The following is a 23,239-nucleotide window of genomic DNA, read 5'->3' on the forward strand; positions in this document are numbered from 1 at the left end:
GACTCTCTCATTGGCCGCACCGGGTTATCCTGAGTGCCCACATTTTCTTCGGAGGAGACCGGAAGTGGAGTCACTGAGAGGTAGGGCCCGGAAGTGGCTGCGGTCTTTCTGCATAAGCAATACTTGCGCTCTCCTGTTTCTTCCCATTTTAGCCTCCTGTAGTTCCCTGACATTTGCCTCCAACGCTGCTCAGTGTGCGGCTTTTACCCTGTTTGTGACCTTGTGTTTGTTGATCTTAGGGGATGTCAGGGCTTCCTAAGGTGTCACCTTTTGGGGTTCCTCTTTTTGTGCCTTTTGACTTGCAAGAGTGAGAGGCTCGTTGGAATATGCTGTGTTACTGCGTGACATATACTTGTATTCCGAGGACTGTGTTTAGCTTGTGGATTCACTGCCCCTGCACCGCCCGCCCTCACCCTTCCAGTTTGGTCTACATCCGGGGACTTAGACTTTGTAGGCCCTGAAGAGAGGGCAAGAGCTCTGGTCGCTACTGGAAAGGAACCACCTATTTCCGAGGGGGAGTAATTGGCTACTTTAGTACCACTAGGTGAGGGCGTTATTTTACCTCTAGTTTTCCTTATGAATTTTATAAATATGGGCAAGGTGTAATTTGATGTGTTCAATTATATATCCTTCTTCGAATGATCCAGTGATTCTGAAGTCGGGAATTTTCACGCTTCCAAGTGTATCAAAATTATGGAAATCTTGTGTATCCAAATACTTCTTACGCAGTGTGGTTTTCTTTTTTATTCAAAATGTAGCTATTCTTTAATTTATTGGCCTAGAAGATATGTATAGAGCATGAGCGAAGGAAACGGATTTGATATATTGATTCATGAGCTCTATTCAGCTGAATCATGAGAATCCAATACTTAGGGCAACACAGTATTTTTACTTAGTGCTCTATGTGATTGCGTATGATACTGTATGGCACCTAAGATTTTATTTGAAATTATAATTAGATTTTAAAAATCAACTCTATTCAGTTGCTAAAAGTTCATCAAATATTCAAATTAAGGCTCTTCATTATTAGTGGTATTGAGACTGCAGCAGAGGAAGTTAATGGGGGCATAGAGAAGAGGGCAATAGGAAATGATACCGTGCACAGTACTTTCCACATGTTATTAAATCATTTCAAAATTCTTGTGTGTTTACCTTACTACTCAAGTTGAATAAATATGAACGTTCCAAATGTAGTTGTAGAAAATATGTTCTGAGCCGGGCGGTGGTGGCGCACGCCTTTAATCCCAGCACTCGGGAGGCAGAGACAGGCGGATCTCTGTGAGTTCGAGACCAGCCTGGTCTACAAGAGCTAGTTCCAGGACAGACTCCAAAACCACAGAGAAACCCTGTCTCAAAAAACCAAAAAAAAAAAAAAAAAAAAAAAGGAAAATATGTTCTGAGCTGAGCTCGCTAAGTTTAGCTTCTGTAGCAGTGAAAAGCGTTGGTAGATGTTATAAATGACTTATTCATGTAAAAATTGCCGAGTGCTACCTTTTGACACCCGAGATTGCTATTCTGTAGGAGGCTATGCTTCAAGGGAGCCTCAGTAAGCTAAAGTTCAAGATAGTAACTGGTTTGTTGTATTTATGAACAATTTAGGCCATAGTTTTTTACTTTAGGCCATAACTTAACTTCAAAGTAGTAGCAAATAGATTTGTCAATTTTAAGTTATTCATAGAAGTACATACTATGGGGAGATAAAGCTGAACGTGAGTATGGTATTATTGTATTCATGTAAAATAGCAAAAATGAATCTAACATACTTAGATTTGTGGGGAACCTGTAAGGTGATTAGGCACACAGAGACCCTGATTTTGATTTTAATTTTAAGTGAACAATTCCTTTCTTCCTTCTGTAATTTACTGTGAATTTCTCATTTAAGAATCATTTGGGCCGGGCGGTGGTGGCGCACGCCTTTAATCCCAGCACTTGGGAGGCAGAGGCAGGTGGATCTCTGTGAGTTCGAGACCAGCCTGGTCTACAGAGCTAGTTCCAGGACAGGCTCCAAAACCACAGAGAAACCCTGTCTCTAAAAACCAAAAAAAAAAAAAAAAAAAAAAAAGAATCATTTGGGTCGGCCGGGCGGTGGTGGCGCACGCCTTTAATCCCAGCACTTGGGAGGCAGAGGCAGGTGGATCTCTGTGAGTTCGAGACCAGCCTGGTCTACAAGAGCTAGTTCCAGGACAGGCTCCAAAACCACAGAGAAACCCTGTCTCGAAAAACTTTAAAAAAAAAAAAAAAAAGAATCATTTGGGTCATTTTCCTCCTAACACTGAAACTTGACAGACATTATTGTCTTTTCTGCATCTGGAGGAGGATTTTCAGCTTTCATGTCATGATCCACAGGGTTGTATATGAAATGATGTATTTATAGTTTTCTGCAGGAGTGCGTTTAGCTTTCTTCACTGAGGATTAAATGAGTAAGTACAAGCAAGTAATTTACCCAAGTCTTTGGTACACAATAAGTGTTACGGTGTACATCACATTCTCCTTCTCTGGTGGAAGGATAATGATGGAAAAATGATTCAGTTTCATATGTTATTCACACAATAAAAGGTTTAAAATTAATTAATTTTGTTTCTTATACTCCCAGACCATTGCATTTTCTTTTTTCTTGATTTCTGTTATTGATAATATTTGTGGTTTCATTTTACTTTAATTACTTATTTATTGCTACTCAAATATATTACTAGGTTTTATTTTTATCTATAATTCTATCCATCTATTCCTTCATTTGTTTTTGTGCTTGCTTTTTCTGATTCTTAACCAAATACATAAACTGAAGCTAAGTTCCTTTGACTTTGATTGGCGCCTTCCTGGTCTCTATGTGTTTCATTCTCTTCCCCCGTGACTTCTAGATTATGGCAGGCTAATTTTGTTTGACATGTTCTTTTCTTTCATCTTAAGAAATGATTCTAGGTGTCTTCTTTACCCTGGGAGCCGCTCGCCTGCCTTAGCTCCTCACCCCTAAAGCTGTATGCCTCCTTCAAGTCCTTCTCTACCTGCTTCTGGGAGCATCGCACAGCTGCTGAATAGTCAGATGTATGCAGTGGAATTGAACTGACAACAGACATTGACAGATGGGGCCTCAGCAGCTTGGCAGTCCCAGTCCTCTGACCCTAGCTGCAGCTTCCATACCAGCATCATTTCAAGGGATATTGACACAGCTGCCAAGTTCACTGGGGCTGGAGCTACTCCTTGGGGTGGCTGGCTCCGGGGCTGGGGTTGGGACTGTTTTTGGAATCCTCATCACTGGTTATGCCAGGAACCCTTCTCTCAAGCAACAGATCTTCTGTGTAGTTCTGAGCTTTGCCCTCTGAGAGGCCATGGGGCTCTTTTGCCTAATGGATGTCTTTCTCATTTCCTTTGCCATGTGAAGTAGCTGTCCCCACTTCTACCTCCCATAGTTCTTTCATGGCCAGTATGCTGTGTATATTCCTTTTCCTGTACCTCCTGAGGAAGTCTGGACAATGTGCTTGGCTAAGGGTTTGATAGACAAAAAATAACTAAATATTCTATTAATTAAAAAATATATTGTTAATCTTTTTACATTTTAACCTCATTTATTTACTTTCCCCAGCAATAACATTTCGGTGTAGTTCTCTCTTTTGTCCCAGTTTCTAGTGTTTGATGTTTTTATGCGTTTTCTCCAAAACCACTCCTGCTCCCATACCGCACCAAGATTCTCTTCTTAATGTTACCAGTGATCTCCAGATGTTGATGATCCTCAGGCATGGTCATATTTGGTTTATCGTTTGATCACTTCCTCGCCCATGAAGGTTTTTTCCTTTACTTATTAGCTTTGTCTCTGAACTATAGTCACATGCTTCTCTTTGCATGCTTTAATTCACATTCAAGTCACATGCTTTTCTTCCTGCTTCCTTGGTTTCTCCTTCTAGGCTTGCACTGCTAGATCCTTTTGTTCTTCCCAAACAATTATTGTTAAAGTGCTCTATTGATCATTATTTTATGTTCCTTTCCTTTCTTTATCTCCTTTTTATGATACCAAGACTTTAACTTAATATTCATATATCAATAATCCACACATTCATATTTTTCATCCCTATACAGATCACAAACCAACCAACCAACCAAATAAACAGACACTCCCACATGCAAAAGTAAATATAGGGTTTGGGAAGATAGTTCAGTTAGTAAGAGCACTTGGACTCGGCATGAAGACCCGAGTTCAGATCTAGCACCCACAATAATAGCTGAATATCCCTGTAATCAAGCATTGTGGGGTAGAGACAGGCAGACCCTAAATATTCTTTGGCATAAGTTCAGCATAAAACATCAGCTTCTGCTTTAGTGAGAGACGTTATGTCAGGCAATAAAGCAGGGAGCAATAAAGGAAGACACCCCGAGGCACGCTGTAGCTTCTGCTTATGTGTACGTGGACACAAAAATACTGATAGCATAATAGTTGTCATATAAGTCTGCTTTTCTGTTTAAAAAATTCTGTATGTCCCTGTTTTTGAACTTTTAAAAATGTGACAAGTCTTTCAAATAAACCCATAATCATAATTTTGGTTTGCAATTACATTTTCTTTTTCCTTTTTAAAAAATAAAGTCTAACAAAATAATAGCAAGAATCCAATTATAGACTACTAACAGCTGGTTCTATATATTTTATGCTGAATTCCCTTTAGGTATTAGCCTAGTTTTCTTGACAAGGGGTCACATAAGTAATTGCTTCATTAGAAACATGCATTTATTTCTTCCCAGTCTGTAAGTTCAACTGCTTGGCAGAGCTGCAGAATTTGAACACCTGCAGTCCAAGCAGCTTGAAGAGGAGCCATAACTGACTATTAAGAGCAAGAAAAGAAGCCCAAGTTCAAAATGGTGTTCTCAATGATAGTGTTGTAACCAACTTGAGCTGACCTAAGCGCTGGCTTCTGCACTGCTCCTTATCAGCATCCAAAAGGGCATACAAAATGCTTTGTAAACTAATTTAAAAAGTGTCTTGTTTATTCAGAAGCAACTGTGAATGCTATTTGTTCAGACCAAGATCACATCAATTGCGCACCAGCCAACAACGTATTAGTCTTCTAAGAGAGAGGCCATGTAGCAAAGGCACAAAGTACTAAAGATAAGCTTCTCAATTCTCAACTGTTCTGAGCTCTCAATAAAGCTACTGATGTACAAATTGGGGTGGGACCCAAGTGGTTCCACCTGCAGGCTCCTCTTAGATCCCTGGCTTTGGCTGAGAGAGGTGCTGATACTAATGTGCCCTTTAGTACTCTTAGGAAACAAAACCTGGGCTCTCTTACAGTCCTAGTCAATCAGCCTCTCTGAAGAGGATTCCACCCATTTTCTCCATGAAGCCTTGGGGCAAAACACTGGCTATTTCTGTATACAAGGCTGGTAGGAGCAAAAGTATGGTTGATTTGCACTAGCTGTCTCTTAAAAGAATTTAGGGCTCATTTGTTCCTGTGCTTGATTCTTGGATGTTTTGTATTTGATATTTTATGAGAGGGTAGTCTCAGTAAAGGAATAAAGTATTCAAGAAACTAGTTCAAATGTATATTATCAAAACCTTAAGACTTAATTAAAACAATATATTTCTAATACTTTTAGAATGAATCTGATTCTTAGCTATCTTTTTAGTGTTATTGAGCTTAAACCCCTTTATTTTACTGTGAAATGAGTGACTGACAGGCATCTGGAATATTGAATTTTAAATGAATTTGTCTCTATATTTTGGAATTTGTTAGCAATTCTAAATATGGAATTTAAAAAGTGATGAAACAGCCTGTTTTATAGTAATGTCAGCTGCTGGATTTTGCTTCCACAAAGTTAATGCTAACAGTAATCATGGTTCTCCAGGCATCTGGGAAAAGAAATAATTGTGCGTGTAGGCATGTGCTTGTGTCCCTGTGTTTATGTAGGTCTATAGAAGCACAATATGGCATTTTAAAGGAGTCTTTGTACCCTACCTCGTATCCCAAATTAAAGTGTCTTTGTTTTTGTATGTGTATATTGACATGTGTGCATGTGCACTTATCTCTGCATGTATCTGAAGGCGTGAGGCCAGTTATTTCTGTTCTTATTGAAAACAGAGTCTTTTTTTTATTATTACCAAAAAAAAAATACCAATCCATATTCCCACTCCTTCCCCTCCCTCTCCCTCCACAGACCCTCCTCCCACCCCTCCAACCCTAAGGGAGTGCTATGCACCCCGCCCTGTGGAAAGTCCAAGGCCCTCCCTCCCTACTACATCTAGAATGAGCAAGGTTTACATCCAAAGAGAATAGGATCCCGTGAAGCTGGTATATGCAGTAGAGACACACCCCAGTGTCACTATCAGTGGCCCCTCAGTCTGCTCCAGCTGTCAACCCCCTTCAGAAAGGCTTGGTTGTTCCTATGCTCGTTCACTCCCAGTCCAGTTGGAGTTGGTGAGCTCCCAACAGAGTCTTGCCCATTAGACAAAACTGGCTGGTCAGTGAACTGCTGAAATCTGCCAGTTTCTACCATGTTTGTGTGACAAGAACTTTATCAACTAAACTTTCTCCCCATCTCCCAAATATGGGTTTGAATCCACATGAGTCAGAGATGTAGATCATTCAGCGGAGTGCCTGTAAATGCCCAAGTACCACTGACTTCCTTCCCCAGCAACACAAAATACTGGTGTGGTGTCATATGTGTGATCTCAGAACTTGGGAGGTGGAGACAGGGAGAGCTGATCACTTTAAGATCATCCTCAGGCACATTCTCAGCACATGTCCAACTCTGAGGACAGTAGGGCTTCATGACACTTGGGCTCAGAAAAACCTGTGCTCTTAGGGAAACTGTAATCACTGAAGAAAGTAATCGAAGGAGACACTAGAAAATGGAAATATTTTCACATTCATAAAGAAGCAGAAAAGTGACCCTAGAAAAATCACAATAACATTTTTTCACAGAAACCGAGAAAACATTAAATTCATATGAAAGTTCAATTGAATAAAATACAGGATTCAGAAATCTCACACAGATAGTCACCTGATTTTTCACACAGGTGCAAGAAACACTTACTGGAGAAAAGACAGGATCTTCAACAAATGGTGATGGAAAACTGGATTCCTTCCTTCCTTCCTCCCTCCCTCCCTCCTCCCTCCCTCCCTCCCCCCTTCTTCCCCCCCCCCCCCCGCCCCATCTCTTTTCAAGACAGGGTTTCTCTGTAACTGCCCTGGCTGTCCTAGAACTCACTCAAACTCACAGAGATCTGTCTGCATCTGCTTCCTGAGTGCATGAGCAACCATGCCTTGCACAACGCATAGGTTGAGACTTCTAAATGTAGAAGAGTGAAACTAGGTCCATATCTGTCAGCCTCCTTCAAAGTCAATTAAAAATGGATCAAAGATTTTAATGTAAGGCTTGGAACCCTAAAAATGTTAGGGGAAAAATAGGGAAAGACTTCAAGATATAACCGGAGGTGAGGACTTCTGAAAGTGACTCCAGTAACTGAGGAAATAGTCCCCAGAACTGACCAGTGAGGGGCAGTGAATGAAATGCTTCTGTAGAGCAACACTGAATATAGAGCAGTGGTTCTCAGCCTTCTGAAGGCTGAGACTCTTTAATACAGTTCTTCATGTTGTGGTGACCGCAGCCGTAACGTTATTTTCATTGCTACTTCATAGCTGTAATTTTGCTACTGTTATGAATCATAATGTAAATATCTGATATATAAGATTTCTAATATGTGACTCCTATGAAAAGGCCAATTGACTTCCAAAGTGGTCACAACACACAGCCCCAGATTAGGGGAAAATCTTTTGAGAGCTGTACATTTGATAGAGGATTAATAGATAGAATACATAAAGAACCTAACTAAATACTCCAAAGCAAAACAACCGAAGCACTAAGTGGTTATTAATGAGATGATTTGATCTCAGAAGTGTGTTGACTGGTTGATGTAAAGATTGTCACTAGGAAAACAGAAGAATAAATTAAATCAGTATGATTGGTTAATGTTCTGAATGATCTATAACTGTAGACTGTAGTATGGATAAAGCTCTCAAATATGTTTATTCAAAGAAACTGTTACTTTTGTAAGAGAAGAGTGGCTATTTACTCTTGAGGAAAGGGAAATATAAATTTTACACATGTTGCTATTGTAATTTTCTTTAGCCTTCTGTCTTCTTGTCTGTCAAATCTGCTAGTCACTGTTGAACAAAACTGATTTGCTGAGTTCAGTGGTTGGCTCTCGTATACAACATTTTACTTTTATTTTTTTGAAGTTTTTATAGCCAAAAGAAAAGTATAAATGTTTTTATTATTTAATAATTGTAGACTCCTTGTGAATATAGATTTTGTTCTTTCATTACAGGTAGCCAGAAATGGAAAGGAAAGTGAGCAGAATCTGTCTTGCTTCAGAGCCCAACATAACTTATTTCCTGCAAGTGTCTTGGGAGGGAGCAATAGGATCTGGTTTTGTTATTACTCTGACCGACGGCCATTCAGCCTGGACTGCAACAGGTAATTTTGACAGCAAACATGTTTCAAGTTAAATAATGTCTATCATGAAATCCTGTTTCACTATTGAATGATACAAATCCAGCACAATCAGATTGAATTCAAGCTTAAAGTGTTGTATCTGTCATTTACACAGCAAATGTGAAACCTTTCTATGTGAAACCTTTCTATAATAGGAAAACAAAGGGATTTCAAGGATAATGTGTACAGTACTCCTTATGTTAGCTCTGTGAGATATAATTTTCTCAGCGAGAACTATCAGCTGCTGACTGCTTCTGGTAGGGTAGCAATGAGGGAGTTGGATTGCTATGCTGACACTAGGTAGTGAGTGTACCCCCATGCTAGCTCTTGTTTAAAATTAGAGGATGTGTAGGGCTAAAATCGTGGTAGTGGCTCTGTGTGGACATTTGTTGACTGATGGACTCAGCAAACTGTATTTATACGTACATGCATGCATACATGCATATATAAATATACAGGCAATAATTAGAGAAGACAGTTTTAAGTATACACTACTAGTTAGAAAAAAAAAACTAAACTGATCACAATGTCTGTAAATGAGAGCTCCTGTTTCCTGTTTACTCACATTACACACTTATCCCAAATTCTGTGCCGTCTTCATTTCATCCTCTAAGTAATGTAATTTAGTATGACAAAATATGATACAAGACTTCTTTCTGTACTCCCTGGTAGTATGATAACATTTCAGCTTCCTGTAGTGATCATATTTCAAGCATGGAGTTTTATAGTTTAGTCTGTAATGATTTGATTTTCAGAACTATCCAATAAAGTTTTAGATTTTACATATGTTTTATGCCTTGCATTATTCAATTATTTTTTTTGTTTAAATATTAGGGTAAATGTGTAGGTAAGTATTAAAGTGTATTTGTAAACTTTGTTTACTTAAGGCTTATTACATTCAGGTCATATGGTACCTTACAGGCATTACACAAATAAGAATATTGAAACAATTACTAAATGAAGCACAAAAATGGGTTTCCTTCCTATACCTCTTCCTGTGTTTTAGTTATTCAACTTTTTGATTGCTGTAGCCTTCAATTATGGATAATTTTTTCTCTTTTTATTTAAATGGAAGGGATGTGAGGTTTGTTTTATTCTCCCACACACTAAGCTTGCTGATTTCTTTCCCATTAGCAATGCTTTATCTAATGAATGTTTGGAGACCTAATTACCATGTGGCTTGTCATCAGTCACTTTTGTATTACAGAGTGTTGTGTTATTTCATACAGTGGGCTAGTGATTGATGGTCACTGTGTGCCTTGTAAAATAATTGCTTTGGCAGCAAGAAACTTATATCACCTATTAGTGGGGGGTATCTTTAAGTTTATTGGAGATTAATTCAAGCCTTACTAATGTTTTACTATCAAATATTTAGATTTGTGTATAATCTTTCTAGACAGATATGTTGTGAACTATATGGAAATAACATTACAGAACTCATAGGAAAGGCCTTTGTATAGGTAGGTGTCTGATGCGAGGCCACCCATATTCTTAATGGCATAAAGTTGGTGTCTTCTGCTTTCTGTCATCGGTTAGGATAGGTCTGTGCAGTTTTCACTTACACATAGGAACATTCTACAAATAATATCAAAACAATGTTTTTGGAGTTTCTGCTAGTCTTAGAATAGCTCCTCAGTTTTGTGTTCTTGTTTGTCCTCTTGCCTTGTAGCAAGTTGTTCAGCTTTATTCTGGATGGATTTTATTGTTGCCATGTTTTCATTCCAGCTGTGTCAAATTTAGAGCAGTGAATGCATACAATGTGTTGTAGTTATTAACATAAAAATAAACTGGCAAACAAGTTCTTTTTCCAAGATTGAAGTTTAGAGTAGGCAATCAAAATTTCTTGTTCCTGGGGCTGGAGAGATGGCTCAGAGGTTAAGAGCATTGCCTGCTCTTCCAAAGGTCCTGAGTTCAATTCCCAGCAACCACATGGTGGCTCATAACCATCTGTAATGGGGTCTGGTGCCCTCTTCTGGCCTGCAGGCATACATACAGACAGAATATTGTATACATAATAAATAAATAAATATTAAAAAAAAAATTTCTTGTTCCTTTAATTAGGAAATATTTGGTCAAGCTTTGAAAAAACAGGTTCTTTTTTGCATATTATTTTTTATGTTGAATTTTTAAAAATTTATTTTGCATTTTTAAAAATTTTATACAAGAGTCCTATGTTACATCATTTCCATATCTCCTTCTAACTCCAAGCCCTCCTGTATCTTTTCCAATTTCTTTCAAATTCATGTTCTTTTCTTTATATTTATACAAGTATGTATTTCTTTATGCATATACAAATACAGTCTGCTGAGTCCATTTTGTGTTGCTCATGTGTGTGTTTAGGGCATACCACTTTTGATTGGATAACCACACGGGGGCAAATTCTCCCTTTTTCAGCATCCATAATTTGCATCTAGGGATAGGGACTTTTGAGATTTCTTCCATCCAGGCTGGATGTCATCTGGCATTGCTGTTCTTCTATAGGGTTGTCTTTAAGCAACCATGATATTGACACTTGATGGGTGTAGTTTCCCTGTGATATATAGGATGATATCGCCCAGGTTTTCTGGCTCTTAAATCTTTCCACTACCTCTTTCCGATGTTCCCTGAGACCTAATGGTAGGGATTGCTGTAAGTGTATCAATCAGCATTAGGCATTCTACAGTCACTCGCTTTCTATATTTTGATCAATTGTAAATTTCTGTAATGCTCTCTATCTTCTACTAAAAGAAGCTTCTCTGATGAAGGGTGAGAGATACACTTTCTGAGGGTAAATATTTAGTATTCAGAGTAGAGTTAAAAGTTACATTGGTTTAGGAAAGTGGCAGCAGTAGATTCTCATTTATGATCCATGATGCCACCATACACAGGCTCTTGGCCAGGTTTAAAATACTAGGTATAAATTTCCTCCTTTTCAGTGGCTTTAAGTTTAATTAGACAATTGCTGGTTGCCCCCAAGACGTAAATGCCACTATTGTACTATTGGGAACATCTGGCCTGTTTGCTCATTTCTGTAGTTCATACCCATGACAGTTGGTTAGGGCTACTGCTTCTTTTCTCCCTTGAAAGCTTACATAGCACCTTCAAATACTTTGAGAGTCCTCAGAGAAGATTTTCAGTTCAGTTTCAGCTTGACTCTTCCCAACTTGTGTCTAAAGTGTGTAGAGTCTTCAGAAATAGGGCTGGTCTTATTTTCAAGTTCTAGAAGGCATTCAAGGACATTGACAATAACCTATATTATTTGGGGAGTCTATTCAATTCCCCAGACTATCAACTTGAAGGGAGGTTTCTCATGCCTGGCACTGGAGGTTTTGATAGATTGTCTATAGCTCTTGGTGGAAGACATTATCACTCTAAGTAATATCAGCTAATTCTCTCTCTCTCTCTCTCTCTCTCTCTCTCTCTCTCTCTCTCTCTCTCTCTCCCCCTTTCTCTCTCACACACTCACACACACGTGTGTGTGTGTATAAACTGGAGAAACAAAAGGAGGCATACAAATATGTCAAATAATTGTATATATACATGTATGTATGTCCTCTTTTGGTCTCCCCAGTTAACCCCCTCCCCATTTTTTTCTATTTCATTCACAATAGCACCGTGTTCTACTGTCCCATGTCTCTCTTGCCCTGACGGCCCTTTATTACATACCTGGTATCTGTTCTTATTCCAGGGTGTATGTATAAGGATACGGAGCCAGGATTTATAAGGAAGTGTGGACATATAACATTTGTCCTTCTGGATCTGAATTACCCAACACAGTATAATTAATACTTTTTAATTCCATCTATTTACCTACAAATTTCACTGTTTAATTTTCTTTACAGCTGAATAGAATTATGTTGTAACTATACACATTTTTCACTTATCATTCATCAGCTGAAAGAAGTTTGCTTTGTTTTCATTCTTGGCTCTCTGCAGCAATGAGCATGACTGAGCAAGTATCTAAGGAGTAGGATGTGAAGTCCCTTGGAAATAATTGGACATATGCCAACTAGTGGTATAATTGGGTCATGTGATAGACCTACTTTTGATTTACATATTCCTAATTGCTAAGGATGTTGAATTTGATTTTAAGATATCTCTTAGCCATTTTTATTTATTCTCCTGAGAATGTTCTGTTCAGACTCACAGTTCAATTTTGTAATGAGAATGTTGTGTTCTTAACTTGCATATGTATGTATGTATGTATGTATGTATGTATGTATGTATGTATGTATAAATCCTCTGTCAGATATGTGGGTGGTAAAACTTCTCTTAGTCTTTGGGCTTCCTTTGCACTTGATCATTTATTCCCTTTGCTGTATAGAAGCTTTTTAGTTCAAAGAGTGTTCAAAACCAGCTTTTACAAAACTTGTACGTTTGAGCATAGGAGCATGAGGATTAGAATTATTAGACAAAAGGAACAGAGACATAGGAGAAATAAGAGACAGAGACACAGAACAGCATTCTGCCTCATTTGTTTTACATACACTTATATACTTCACTCCCAAAGGGGAGGGGGAGGCAACAGACTTCGTTATTATGAAATAAGGAATAGACTTGAAATCTCCAACCTCTGCACCTAAAATACTAAATAACCACACCCTAGGTCAGTATCTCTTGTTTGTAGCCACATCTGTTATTAACAACTTTGAGAGAACAAAAATTAGCTCAAACTCTCTGACCTCCAGTCAAGGTAAACAGGCTCACAGCTGTGCACCCACACATAAAAGAGGATCCACTTGTCCATTGTTAGCCCTAATTCTTGTGCAAGTAGAAGGCTATTCAGGAAGCCCTTTGCTGTATCTGTATTCAGTAGGTACTGCCGGTGTTTTCTTCGAGCAGTTTCAGCATTTTAGGTATCCTATTGAGGTTTTAATCCAGTTGGAGTTGATTTTTTTATTCAGGGTGATAGATCAGGCCTTATTTAAATCTTTTACATGTGGACATCTAGCTTACTTAGCATCATTGTTAAAGATGCAGTTTTCCCCCCAGTGTATATTTTTTATGTCTTTGTCAAATATCAGATAGTTGTTGTTACATGTAGTCATTTTTCTATCTTATTTTTTGTTTCATTGATTAACATATACATATCTGATTTTGTTAGTCCCATACTGTTTTTATTACTATGACTCTGCAATAGAACTTGAAATCTGGTATGATAGATCTGTTTCTTACAACATTATTGCTTAAGTTCAGTATTGCTCTTGCTATTCATTGCCTTTTATGGCTACATGTAAATCTTAGGAACTTTGATTGACATTGCATTAAATTGTAAATTGCATTGTTATGATGATTATATTCACAGTATTAATTCTACCAAGACGTAAGCATGAATGTAATTGGAATTTCTTTTTACCCACCAGCCCTCAAATAATGACACAGAAACTTATTTTTAGTTATGAAAACTTGACCTTTAGCATAGGCTTGTTTCCAATGAACTCATAACTTAAATTAACTTGTTTTTTTATTAATGTACATTTTACTGTGTAGGTTTTGCCCCTTTCTTGTTCTGCACACCCTACCTGCTCTGCTCTTTGCTGGAATCCTACCTTTCTTTTTCCCAGAGTTCCTCTTTGTCTGAAAGTTCTATTTATTCTCTCTTGCCTAATCATTGACTAGTCACCACTTTATTAAACCAATCAGAAGGCATTTTAGGCAGAGACACATCTTTACAATGTACAAAAATATTATCTCACAATATTAACTCATTTTTATCTAAATAAAAAGGAAAGCTCTTAACTTTAACATAGTAACACTATATATAATAAGAACAATTATCAAGTAAAAATTGCATTCAGTGTCCATTTCATTTGTATCTGGAAAATTCAGAGAATATGCTTTATTATCTACCCTATCTTGGTGAGTCAAAAGTTTTATACCTAAACTACATTCTATCATAATTTGTATTACCAACTCCAAACTATCTTTTTAGACCTTAAAATATTTTCTTAGATAAAAGTTAAGCTTTTAGGTCTCTCAACTTTATACACTCTATACCTCTTTTGTGAGTTTCTTTTTTTGAATTTGGTAAAAAGATAAACTAACTATAACTATCTAGTCCTCAATGCCATTAGAGATATGAGAACGATATAACATTATCTTAGTGAACAGGATTTGTAGCCTAAACATCTTCCAAGATTATAGAAATAGCAGCGACATCTGGCTGCCTGAAGAGTCACCCAGGTTTCCCCTATCTCTCTCCTACAGGCCTAGAATATCTGACAGACTTTTCTGTGAAGCAGTGATTTTGAAGGACTGTCTTACCTTGTCTTGGCAAAGTTTGGCATCTAACTTCTTTTGTGTCCCACTTGTTCAAATTGAACAGCACATTGTCATCAGTTGAGGCAGAAGCAGTTAGTTTCTTGCTCAGTGGCTACCTTTTGTCCACAATGAAATCAAACTCTATATGGAGATTCTTCAATGCCTGTCATACCTTTTTGAAATAAATTGGTGCTGCCAGTGGCAGACATGTATCATTGTCATGAAAAGCTGCATGTTGTTAAAACATCTTAAATGTCATATTCTGTAGGTCTTTGAAGTGTTTGAAGATCATCTATCTATCTAAAAATACATCTTTGTTTGACCTTGAAAGCATTCTAACATGGCCACAAATTTGATTGTTAAATGATAAACTACTAACTTGTATTTCTTAATCATCTTAAATAGTTTTTAATAATGACTTTCAAGGACTAGAAGTTATTATATTGTTAAATGAACTGCATAGCTATAGTACTTTAAGCTAGCGTAGAAACATATATTCAGTATAGTAAAAATAACCTTAAGTTTATATCAATATACAAAACTTCATAGTAATGTAAAATATTTAACACTAGTAGTTGCTTTTTAAATTTAAATGTAGATTCACTAATCTACCCTTTTGTCTATCATTTCTTTATACCCCCATTTTTCTTTTCAGAATGAGATCCACGAATCTATTCTTATTTTCTTAGTTTCCTCCTTGATCATGACCAAAAACAATTTGCAACTAACCCAACTAAACAATAACAAACATCCACCAAACCACCAAACAAGAAACCACCCACCACAGCTCTTAGAATGTGGGCATCATGTTCTTAGATTACTTTCTCCTGTTTTGGACAATGGCATTTTTAGGGGACTGTGAGAAAATTTACATAATGATCTTGACCTGGAAGAGCTAGCGGTTATCCATCTCAGTGTGATGGGAAAGTTCATGGCTTATATCTGAAGTCTTGTTTGGAGTAGTCTGGACCATCTTAGTTAACTGCTTTGAAGTTGTCTTATGCAGTTTGTAGCCCAAAGCTATCTTTGGGTGTGTTTGTCAGCCTAGTGACATTACTAAAATCCAGGTTGAATTGTCATTATAGCGCCCCTTCATCTGCTTAGAGATCTCAAAGATCACTGCATGGAATGGTGATAGTTCACTACAGAAAACTTAAACATTTTAGTTATAATACGTAGCAGATCTTTGAGAGGTCAAAGGACCACAATTTGTTAAATACACCTAACGTACACAAACTTAGTTTTTAATCACCTGCTTTAGAATCAAGCCTAAAATCACATTCAGGAAGGTAGATGAATTAGTTAGCACTCTATGTAATCATATATATAATAATCTTATAAATATTGAGATATTTATGCCTTAAGAAGAGTTTTAAGGAGTCAAAATAAAACCAAAGGAATATGATATTTGTGGCAGTGAAATAATCCCTTAGTTTTTTTTTTTTTTTTCTGTTTGATATCAAGTGACTCTTCTGACATGAGACAGAGAGTTTGGTTTTTTCTGAAGCATGCTTGGATATATAGAAGGAGAAAGCCACATTCTAGCTCCAAAGCCAGCTTTAAATTTCAATTGAATTGGTTCTACAAAAAGACTTGACTTATATGTCTGTAGACAAGAGCAGAAACAAACATTTGGGAAGATTTATGAAATCTTATTCTGTTTGAGGTGTGCCCAGTCATTAGGCCAATTTATTATTTTAGGGACATTTTCTTTTGATGATTTGTTTTTCTTCTTCAGATGTCTCATTTGTTCAGCTGTCTTCAGATTCCTTAGTTAGATGCCTTTATCCTCTTGGAAAGACAAAAACAAAACACCATCAACATTATCTCAACCTTAACTTTGATAAGTTCTCCTTTTTAACATTATATCTGATCAAAGGAAAGACATTCGTTAGTCTTTTACGTTAGTTTAAAATTGAATGGCCAACACTTTTTTTTTTTGATGGTGTATTGTCTTTCCTAATCAAGAGGTCTCTCTTGTTTGAGTCTAATCTTTATCTATCTTAATGATATTCATAGCTTTTTCTCCCCGTGGAAACAAAAGCAAAACATCTTCCTTAACATAACACATATTCTGGTTTCCATTCTGAGATCAACACATCTTTAAAGTATACAGACTGATTTAATTCAGCAGGTTTTTTATTATCTAATGTCTCCCCAGAGCTATATTTCCTTTCTCATTAGCTTTTAAAAAAAATTAAAGTTAATAAAGTATTGTTTAATTTATCATTGTGTTATTTATCGCTGCTTTATGTTTATTAAGGCTATCTTTTAAAGTGCTATTATATCATTCTATAACTCTTTGTCGTGTAGGATTGTGTGGTATACACATAATATGCTTTATGTTGTAATATGTAAAAAACTGTTTCATTTTACTAGAGACATGCTGGAACATTGTCAGTCTCAATTTGTACAGGTATTCCCATAATAGCCATAACTTTTGATAAATGTGTAATTACATAATTAGCGGTTTGGATCAGAGAAGGGAGTGAAAGGAGGTCACTGGTTGTATCTCTGCTGCTTTCTGATCAATCAGTTTTTACCCTGGCTTTTGACTCCTTAATTTTTATGAATAATATTTTGACAGGATTCTATAAATTTTCAAAGACCAAAGCCAAAAATATGAATAAATGATATTTTAATTAAAGGTTTACTAGACCAGACATAGATTTAACAATAATTCCACTGAAATCTTAGCATCCAGATTGGCCTCTTCACATGGGAGGTCTTGCTTCTTCTACTGTTTTTCTCCATGTCTTTCTTAAGAAATCTAAAGTTTTCACTGTAGAAGGTTTTTCACTTTTACAGTTAGATTTATTACTAAATATTTTATTTTATTTTTTGGGGGTATTGTGAATGGGAGTGTTTCTATGATCTCTTTTTCAATATATTTGTTATTAGTGTATGACTACTGATTTTTGTAAGTTGCCACTTTGCTGAAATTGTTGATAAATAATTTCTGCAAGTTTTCTAATGGAACTTTTGAAATGTATAGTATATTTTCTGTAAATAAGAATAGTCTTTTTTTCTGTTTCCATTTACGTTACTTCTCGTGTTGTTCTTACTACTGCTTCAAGAACTGTATTGAAAATGAATTGGGATAGTAAATAGCACTGTTTCTTCCCCCTGGTTTTACTGGTATTACTTTGAGTTTTTTTTTCTACTTAGGATGATTTTGGCCAGTTATATATATAGTTTTTATTATGTGAGAAATGTTTCCTTTAGGTCTACTTTCTTTAGAACTTTAAACATTTGGTCACTTTGGCTTTTTTGTCAAAGGCTATTTCTGATTTTTGTCTTTGAATCTATTTATATGATATCTTAGTTATGTTTTCTGTTGCTGTAAAGAGACATCATGATCATGGCAACTCTTATAAAGGAAAACATTTAATTGCGGCTGGTCTACAATTTCAGAGGTTTAGTCCATTATCACCATGGTAGAAAGCATGGCAGTATGCAGGCACAAATGGTTCAGGAGAATGAGCTGGGAGTTCTACATCTTGATCCACAAGCAGCAAAATGTGATTGTGTGCCACAGTGGCATAGCTTGAGCATATGAGACCTCAAAGCCTACCCCCCCCCCACTCAGTGACACACTTCCTCCTAAAAGGCCACACCTACTCCAAGGCCACATCTCCCAATAGTGCCACTCCATAATGGTCAAGCATTCAAATATATGACTCTATGGGGGCCATACCTATTTACATATGATTTATTATATATATTGAATATACTGAGCCATCGCTGTATCTCAGGAATAAATAAAGCCTTGCTAATTGTGATTGCTTCTCTCATGGCATAATGTCTCTATTCACTGTATAAGTATTTTATTGATGATTTTTACATCTATGAATTTTAGTTTGAATGAGTGGCCCTCATAGGCTCATATATTTGAGTGCTTAGATACCAGGGAGTGGAATTCTCTGATAGGAGTGGAACTCTTTGATAGGAGGAAGTATGTCACTGGGAGTGGGCTTTGAGGCATATTCATGCTCTCTCTCTCTCTCTCTCTCTCTCTCTCTCTCTCTCTCTCTCCCTCTCCTCTCATGTCCTCAGTATCAGGCTGTAGCTCTCAGTTACTGCTCCAGTGTTATGTATGCTGCTATGTTCTTATCCATGGTGATAGTGGAATAAATGTAAGCAAGCCCCTAATTAAATGTATTTTAAAAGTGCCAAGAATTATAATACAATGAAAGTACAAAACAAGAAAGCCTCTGGGACACAGTGAAAGTAGTCATATGAGGGAAACTGATAGCTCTGAATTCTCACATTTAAAATCATGGTGTCTGTTAACAACAATAGAACAGGGCCTAGAATAATAGTTGTTATCAGTACTGTCCTATAATTTTCTTTATTTCTCATATTTTGCCTGGTTTTGGTAGTAGAGTAATATGGACTTTATAAAAGGTATTTAGATGTGTTTCTTTTCCTTCTGATATTTTTGAATAAGTAATGAAATATTGCTTACAGATCTTCTTTGAAAGTTGAATGGAATTCTAGGCCTGGGCTTATTTTATTCAATCTCCTTATTTGTTATAGGTTTGTTTAAGTTGTTTACCTCTTGTTGGTTTTAACTTTGGTAGTTTGGATGAATATAAATTGTTCACTTCTAAATTTTAATAACTTAATAGAGTATGGTTTGTAAAATAATCCCTTATGACCTTCTGAATTTCCTTGGTATCTATTGCCATGTTTCTTAGTCTACTTCTGATTCTGTTAATTTGCATTATCTCTTTTTTGTTTGGTTTCTTGGACCAAGGATCTTTTGGTTGATTTTCTTAAAGGAACAATTCTTCAGATTGTTTGCATTTTTTTGTATTGTATTCTTTGTTTCTATTTCATTAATTAAAGCTTTGCTTTTTCTTTCTTCCTATATACTGGACTTGGTTTGTTTTGTTTTTGTTTTTCTTAATTCTTCTGTTGTGTCAAGTCATTTATATGTATTTGCTGATTTTAAATGTGGGAATTCAGAGCTATCAGTTTCCCTCATATGACTACTTTCACTGTGTCCCAGAGGCTTTCTTGTTTTCTACTTTCATTGTATTATAATTCTAGGCACTTTAAAGTTTGAAGATTTCATGTTTGACCCATCTGTCATTCAGTAATGAATTGTTAAATTAAGAGTCTATAATTACTAGAATTCATTTTTTATTGATTTTGAACTTTATTTTTATTGTTAGATAGAAACATGGAGTTAAGTTTTTCTAAATTTTAAAGATTTGTTTACTTATTTATTAGTTTTAGATAACATTTTTTGATAAAATTCTTTGAGAATTTTATACAATATTTTTTTTAACATATTCATGCCTTTTCTCCAACTTTTGTTAAACCTACCTTGATCTCCTTACTCATCCAATGTTGTGTTATTTTTCATTTCTCTCTCTTTATAAACCATATAGTCCAGTTTGTGTTGTCCAATTTCTCTTGGAAGTGGGGCCAGCTCTTATTTCCTTCCTTCCTTCCTTCCTTCCTTCCTTCCTTCCTTCCTTCCTTCCTTCCTTCCTTCCTTCCTTCCTTCCTTCCTTCCTTCCTTCCTCCATTCTTCCTTCCCTCCCTACCCACTCCTTCTCTCCCTTCTTCCTTCCCTCCCATTCATTATTGTTTTCAACACATCCTAACCAGTTTCCCCTCTATCCACTCCTCATTTCAGTGCCTCTCCTTATCTACTCTGTTTTACTTCAGAAAAGAGCAGGCCTTCAGGTATATTCACCAAACATGGCATAACAAGACACAATGAGACTAGGCACAAACCTATTGTGAATAATAACTATGGGATATGATGGTATCCCTATTTTTACTGACTGCATTTGGTATTTACCTAAGAGTGCTTTAGGATGCTCTACTCTGTTTGGAGATTTGGGGGAAGCTTCTCCTTCCAATAAGTATAAATGTTCTCTTTTTATATTTTAATCAATGCTTTGAAATTTTCATACCTTTTAAATGTATTTTGTTCATATTTTTTCCCAGATACCTCTGTCCCAATTTGCATGATGATCTCTAGCCCACCTCCCTCTCCTCTTTTGGCCTTTATGATTATTATTATTATCCATAATTTTTTGCCTCCAGTTAGTACTCAGCATATGTATCCAAGGGCAGGGCAGACTACCGTGGACACCTTCTGTTTACTGCATCTCCAACTTTATTGTTTTTTTGTTTTCTTAATGATAGCCATTCAGACTCTGTGGTAGAAATTAATGGTAGTTTTTATTTTTTAATTATTCTTATGAATAAGGATATTGAGCATTTTCTCTCATTAGTTTACATGAGTACTATCTGGTTTGTTTGCACATTGATTAGGCCATTATTTCAGTGTTGATTTTTCTTAGTTCATTATATTTTTAGGATACTAATTTTCCATGAGATGAATTGCTTGTAAACTTATCTCTCATTCTTCAGTATTTTCTAAACATTCCTTTTCTTTGTAGATCTCTGTAGTTTTCTGTACTTCCCTCACAGTTTTCTAGCTGTGTCTTGAACTACTGGAACCCTGTTGTTTAAGTCCATATTTGCAGTGCTTTCCTTTTGCATTCCTCTAGCAGTTTCAGGGTTTCTGTTCCATTATGAATATATTGTTGTTGGGTGTGAGGGAGAGAAGTCTAGTTTCATATTTCTACCTGTGAATGTTTGGTTTCCTAAGCATCATTTGTTGAGACAATACTTAGAATATTTTTAACTTAGTATGTTTTGCTGCATGGTTTTAATTTTTCTCTGTAAGCTTCCATGTTATTATAGACAATCCTAGACAAAGAAATACAGGCAACTATGGAATCCTCAGAGCTGAAGAAGTATCCTCCCCCAGGAAGATCACCGCATTTGGTTACTAATCCCAAGTAGCCAGCCCTAAAGTCATTTACATGCAAATAACATCATTCAGACTGAGGAACTTGTATTTATGTATTTAGGAGAGAGAAAGAGCATGCACGCAATTAAAGAAAGTGAGACTATGAATTTGAGTAAGAGAAAGGGTTTATATGGGAGGTGTTGGAAGGAGGAGAGGGAAGGGAGCGCATGATGTAGTTGTGTCTTAACTTCAAAATTTGAACAAGAACAACATATTGAAGGCTGGGTATATAGACACACAGATGTATTTCTTGCACTCATAAGGCTGAGGCAGGTGTCAAATGGATACTTGCAAAATGTAGCTTGTGCACATGCACACACACACATATAAAATTAAATCTTAAAAGATTATCAGAACTAGGCATATATGTGACTGTAATTCTAATGCCTGAGTGGCCAGAAGTTGACTTTCCAGGCTTCTTTAGTCACTAGAACTATACTAGGCGTGACAGAAACAACCGGAAGTATTTTTCTGTTAATGAAACTGGCTTAAGAACACTTCCCTCAGTCCTGGAAGCTGCCTCAACAGGTAAAGGGCCCCTTGTTTACTCATGAGGATTTGAGGCCTGGGCCTTAGCACCTATGTGGAAAAGCCATGTGCAGCTTAATACATCTGTTACTCTAGTCCTCTGGGATAGACAGGAGGGTTTTCTGTGAGTCAAGCCTAAATGGTGAGCTACCGGTTCACTGATAGAGCCTGTCTCAGATTAGCTGGAGAATGATAAAAAGGACAGCAGCTGTGCTCAGTGGGGTGGCCTCCACATGTTCACAGGGGCACCTGCACCTGCACAGAATGAATGAATGAGCTGCTGAATTTACCTCTCTAATCTCATTTATTTATAAATAATGGTTGAAAAATCAGCTCTTAATTATAAAAGAAAGCAAAAAGAAAATATTTAAAAGAAACTCCAGAACTGGTAAATCCTATAGGGACTCTGAGAAATGCAAGCATCAATCTACACATAAGACTGCCTCTGCCCAGAGTGCAACTGGTGTGGACATTATTGAATTATATTTAGATTGCCATATTGTTGGGATCTTGTGAGGGAAGCATTTTGTCTGGAAGACCTTGTCATAGCAGATGTCCCAGTGCCCTTTCTCTCTCAGTTTTTCCAGCTTCCATTCACTGTGTTTCCTGAGCCTAGAGGCGGGGTTATGTTGTAGATGTATCGGCTGGGGCTGAGGACCCTGACATCGCTCATCCTCTGCAGTTCTACTAGTTGTGGATCTCTGCGGTAGCCTCCAGCTATTGCAAAACCCAGCTTCTTGGGTGGGGCTGGGAACTATTCTCATTTGAGAATCAGGAAAGGCATTTAAAGTACAGTTAGAAGCAGGATTGACTTAGGGAAACAGCAGGGGTTGGTCATACACCGGGGTCTGTGTCTTTTCCAGCCACTGGTAATTGGCTAGGTTTTGCAGTACCAGGTGTCAGTTCCCTCCTATTGAGTACACTGTAAGTCCCACTAGATGTCTGTTGCTTATTCTCAAGATAAAATAGCACGATTGCTCCTTTGGGGACACCTTGGCAGGCCAATTATTGTTTTGCTTTGTAGGCTGTTTATTTGTCTAGAACTATTGATTACATTTGTTTGTTGTTGGGTTGCATAGCACTTTCTCATACTATGAGTGCTGATCCTCAGAGGGAAAGCTTCCGGGTCACTACTGGCTCAGTTCCCTCAGG

At 37.0% G+C, this 23,239-nt stretch overlaps 1 protein-coding gene across 2 annotated transcripts in view; it reads left to right on the forward strand.

Annotated features, from left to right (window-relative positions):
* Positions 1-28: 28 nt before the first annotated feature.
* Xrcc4 (X-ray repair cross complementing 4) overlaps positions 29-23,239 on the forward strand; it is a 198,199-nt gene continuing 174,988 nt past the window's right edge. The window contains exons 1-2 of one of the 2 annotated variants that reach the window (XM_057789572.1): positions 29-80; positions 8,312-8,460. In XM_057789572.1, coding sequence (XP_057645555.1) covers positions 8,322-8,460 — 139 coding nt within the window. In that variant the 5' untranslated portion in view covers positions 29-80; positions 8,312-8,321. Of the gene's footprint in view, positions 81-106; positions 545-8,311; positions 8,461-23,239 lie in introns of those variants that run through there. The other variant, XM_057789570.1, reaches the window with a different exon arrangement.

Source organism: Chionomys nivalis, chromosome 15, assembly GCF_950005125.1.
Source record: "Chionomys nivalis chromosome 15, mChiNiv1.1, whole genome shotgun sequence".
NCBI lineage: Eukaryota > Metazoa > Chordata > Mammalia > Rodentia > Cricetidae > Chionomys > Chionomys nivalis.